The following is a 4997-nucleotide window of genomic DNA, read 5'->3' as shown; positions in this document are numbered from 1 at the left end:
GGGGGCGGTTTGAAGTCTCGGTCGATGTTTAAATAATAGCTTCGAAGCAGGAGCCGAGCGAAACATATAAGAATCACGACCCACTTTTCTGACGATGAAATTTTATCTCGAAGGGTACGATCGATTTACCTGTCTTCGAGATATAAGCCGTGACAGCTCTTGTATATTATATAATCTTCCTCGATAGTGGTACACGATATTTGACGTAGTTCATTGGAAATGAAGGTATCAAACTTGGATATTTTTTATCATTATCGGGCTCTCGACGAATTGCGAATTTAACGTTTTAGTTATGGGAGGAGCGTAAGACGTCTGTCCGGTTTGAAAGAAGAACGTTTCTCGAGAAACGTTTCGCTTCGAATACTTTGAAAAGGAATATTTGTAGTATCGAATGCTGCAGTTCGAAGTAGGAACAGATGTTAAGGATTGATAACAACTTTACGATACTCTTTATTACATATGTTTTAAAATTAAGTTTAAACCTTAATTCTTTTTTTATACTAACATTTCTAAATTTACTTGCATGTGACTTTGTATTATTACTTGATTATTTTCAAATGACACGTGGTGAGTCAAAATGATCCATGGTATTTGGGTGGTGTTTAAACTGAATTAAACTAACTCTATAATTATATATTTTCTGAATGAAAAAAAGAAAAACTTTCTTGAATTTCAGATCACTTTTTTCATTCGATTCATGATAACTAAGAATTCAGAATCCACTTGTATCAAATTGCAACTAGATTCAACTCGAAAAAGACCGCAAGACGTATCGTTCTCGTCTCATTACAACCCCTATTATTACGCACATTATTATTATCCAGATTGATTCTCCCTTGATTGATTCGATGATTATACTCTCCTCTTTTTTTTTTTTTTTTTTTCTTTTCATTTTTCTTTCATTATCATTATCGCGTCTTTCACTTTTCTTTCTTAACGTTCGCCCTTCTTTTTTGTTTATGTTCTGGCAGCTGATGGTATCGGTGGCGGTGTCGGCAGCGGGGTGATCGGCGGCGTCGGCGACGACGAGAGGGAAGAACGAGCGACGCCAGAGCTCGAGAGCGGGACAGGCGCCTTATGCCGCGGAGGAGGCGGAAGCTATCGCCAGTATCCGCCGGATTTGTTGGCCTTCTCCGGGGGCCGGGGCGCATCGCCGACTAGCCAGGCGTCCACGGCGCCGGACAACACGCGTCTTCCGAGTCAGCACGCGGCGCCCACCACGGCCGCGTTCGGCTCTCCCTCGAACCAATATCCGGCCGCGTTCAAGACCTTGCCTCCCAACCGTAGCGTCACCCCGTACGGAATCACGAGCTCGACGATCGCGCCCGTGATGCCCCGCCACGGCTACGTGACGATACCGAGGAGACCAAGAGCGCCCAGTTGGAGCAGCGGGCCCCCCACCTCGCCCACGGACGGATTGGAGCCGGTTTACGACAATCTGGGGCTTAGGACAACCGCGGACGGTAGTTCGGTGCTGTCGTTGAACAAGAGCCCTGAACCACTGTCCACGATGAGGAACAGGCCTCTGCCTGGAACCCCGGGCTCCCATTACGGTACCATACAACGAAGCACCCCGAACATATTGACAAGCAGCCCGCTCGACAGATCCGCGCCCGAGGGCGCGGCTGAATGGCCATCGAAGATCGCCGACGAGTCGACGGACAGCACGAATCAACTTCTTGGACAACAGACGCAACAGCAGCAGCAGCAACAGCAACAGCAACAGCAGCAGCAACAGCAGTCGGGCAGTAGTAACACGCTTAATAGGAAAGTGCCGCCGAGACCACCACCGAAACCCAAGAAGAAGTCGACCAACGGGCCTCTTTACGAGGACGAGGGTGAGGACGGTACGGAAGTATGATCGATGTACGTCGGCCGGCGAAGATGAGGCCGCGAGGTCGTGGCCGTGGTGAGCACAAGAGACGCATGACCGAAGCCACAATAAACCGGTAGTGCCTTTCGAGAAACGAGTTGACGATCCCCGCGCCCGGAGGGATGCCGAGGATCGTCGATCATACGGTTGGAGCGCGTTCGGAGGTTCGGCCGGCAAATGTGCTGACGAACGAGCGTGCGAGGGCTTCCAACATCCGGTGAGGAGGAATGAGAGGGATCGTCGGGTAGATCCGCCGACTCGCCGGAACATAGCGGCGAAACATCTCGGGCGAGACGCCTTTTGCCGGTCGTTCTTTCTTTGCTCGTCGTGTTCCCTCTGTCTCTCTCTCTTTCTCTCTCTTCATGTATTCTTTTTTATTTATTTTATCGCAGGGTTTTTTCGCACGCTTGTTATTACGTACGTGTATATGTGGCTCGTGAGATCGATATATTTAAAAATAATAATTATCTGAACACGGTGGGTAATAAGAGCGAAAGGGGAAAATTGACTACTTGTTCTTCTGGATCGTCATTTTAGGGGAATTTGTTTTCGATTGATTGAAACAATCTCGATGGATGGACGATCGTTACGAAGGTTCGTGCTTGGTCTCGATTTGAGGAGAGAAATAGTGTAGAGATAATAGTCTTGTGCACGTTGGATGAACGTTTATTAGACGGTTCGTGTGTAAAGTACACAACGTAACGAGATAATTAGCATTAAGGATAACGCGAAGAGACGTTCGTCTTATTTATTGACGTGCTTGTTGCATGCCAAATGGAGGATCACGTATTCGAGCCACATTCACATCGTGTGAACGATCCATTATTTTATACTATGTCGAGATGATCATGCGATTAATACCTCTTAATTTTTATTTCTCCTTTTTTTTCTCCTCTCCCTTTTTTTTTATTTAAACTTTGTACACCCGCTAACGTGCCTGCGTCAGGCATTTTTACACGGTATTTCGAATTTATTAGCGTTATTTTATTATTATCTCTCCAGGGGAGTGCAAAGCGATGCTTTAGCTGGCTGCTACTGTTAGATTTAAGGTTATATTTGTTTTTTTTTTTCTATATTTTTTTTTTTTTTTTTAATTTTATATTACGCATTGGTACTTGATCCGCATCGAGCGGATATCCGTTTTAACATGTCCGTTTTAATATGTAAATCGGAATCAAGAGTAAACAGAGAGACAGGAAACCAAACACGTATGGTTTCGTATTGTGTAATATGATCAATGATGACGAAGATGTTAAAAAGTGACTTGTTTATAATAACAAAAATATATAAATCTTCCGACTATATTCGCTCTTAATGATAAAATGATCGCTCAGATGTTCCAAATAAACCTGAGCGTTTAATCTGAGGTCGGTAAATCGGTATAATTCGATCGGTTCCATAGATTTTCGTCTCTTCGATCCGTGAGCCACGACAGCATCCTTAATTTCGTCGCGGGTGTCAAACGATATCGCGACCGAAACTCGTATTTTATCGTGTTAAAACCCTCTCCGAAAGCACAGTACTCAAAAATATTTTAATATTTGCGCGAGGCCGTATTATTTCATCTTCACAAAGATGGATCTCAGCATTGAGCGCGTTGGCGAATCGCCGAATACGTGTTGTAAAAAGGATCATCGTACACCTTGTACATAAAATGTATATTATACTACTTAAGAGATTAGTCTGTCTTCTGATTCGTTCGATTCGAATACGCTTTTGCGGAATCGTACGTAAGAAACACACACACACACACATACACATACACACACAATGCACGAAAGAAACGTGTGGCGATACATAGAGGCGAGGCACGTCTATCTTCGAGTTAGGGATACAACAAAGTGATAGACATACAACCAACTTAGACCTTTTAATTAATTAAGAAAAAACGCTGTCGTATACGCGATTCCGTGAAAATTGCAAATGCGAAATTCACATTTGCAATTGAAACGATTAAATTTAAAGACTCGTATAGGAACTTATTAAGAAACGTTAGAGTTGTGTGGAATCGTGATTTATAAATTTCGGAACGGGATCGAAAAGATTTGGACAAGATAACGTTGCATTGATTCTGAATTTTCGCCAATAATCGGATATGATAATCGATCGGCACGATAATTTTAGCCGTTACTTAAATCGAATCGATCTAAAGTATATACTGCCATATATGCTTATAATCCCCGAACCATATATCTGATCCAGGTTTGACTCGATCTCGACCCCGAAATCGTTCTCCGAACTCCGAAACTCCAAACAAGGATTCCACAAACCTCTCAAACGAAAGGCTACGCGTTCAAAGCGATCGATCGTGAAATTTCTTTTCTCCCGTGAAACACGCGGCTCAATCTTCCTTTTCATCGATCTTCGATAACTCGGATTACGTTCTCCGGATAGGTTCACCACGTTTACGGGGGAACTCTCGCGATAGTTCCCGGCCATCGATCTCCCATACGTCGAACGAAACCGGTTGACCGAAAGGCAAACAATTTTTAACCGACTCAGTTTCCTTAATGGCCCCCTCGAATACGAGGGAAAAAGAGATCGTTCTTGGAGTAAACATTTATAAGCCACGAGAACTTGTTATACTTTCGATAACGCCTTATCCGGTTCTTAACGGTTGCGTTCCACGACTTTATCGACGAGGGAGGGGGATTTAAAGATCGATCGTTCGCGCAACTTGTTGTAATACCGATTCCGACGTGAATTCTGTCGGTTCAAGAGAAAGAGTAATTTTCAACGATTTTATATATAATATTTCTAACGAACGGATACTTAACTTTCTTTCGATCGAACGTTCGACGCACAAAGGGACGCCGACACGAACAATTCAAACGTATTTCTTTATTTCTTTCCAGTGAAATATCCGTTTAATTTCCGAAGTTAAAACGCACGTTTAATGCATAAGGGATTTTGCTTTTGAATTTTTCATTATTGGATTTTTCTTATCCGAAAGCGATCTCTTAATTATTTTAAGCAGCACGGTTTGCGCAGGATAATCTGAATTTGCTCGTTAAAAGCACAGGATATGTCACGTAATTGAAGGGATTTGAACGTTCTGTTTGCTTGAAAATAGGACAAATGGAAGAGGAAAACGTTGAGTGGTATAAATTTTATCCTGCCTTTT

The 4997-nt window shown here is 43.3% G+C and overlaps 1 protein-coding gene across 13 annotated transcripts in view; it reads left to right on the top strand.

Annotated features, from left to right (window-relative positions):
- Positions 1–2340, top strand: part of LOC102676276 (leucine-rich repeat-containing protein 24) — a 419962-nt gene extending 417622 nt beyond the window's left edge. For all 13 annotated transcript variants that reach the window (XM_031509237.1, XM_031509239.1, XM_031509236.1 and 10 more), the window contains one exon: positions 972–2340. In XM_031509237.1, the coding sequence (XP_031365097.1) occupies positions 972–1861 (890 nt within the window). In that variant the 3' untranslated portion in view covers positions 1862–2340. The remainder of the gene's footprint in view (positions 1–971) is intronic.
- Positions 2341–4997: the final 2657 nt, after the last annotated feature.

This window comes from Apis dorsata, unplaced genomic scaffold (assembly GCF_000469605.1).
Source record: "Apis dorsata unplaced genomic scaffold, Apis dorsata 1.3 scaffold_133, whole genome shotgun sequence".
NCBI lineage: Eukaryota > Metazoa > Arthropoda > Insecta > Hymenoptera > Apidae > Apis > Apis dorsata.
This window is presented reverse-complemented; position numbering and strand designations above follow the sequence as displayed.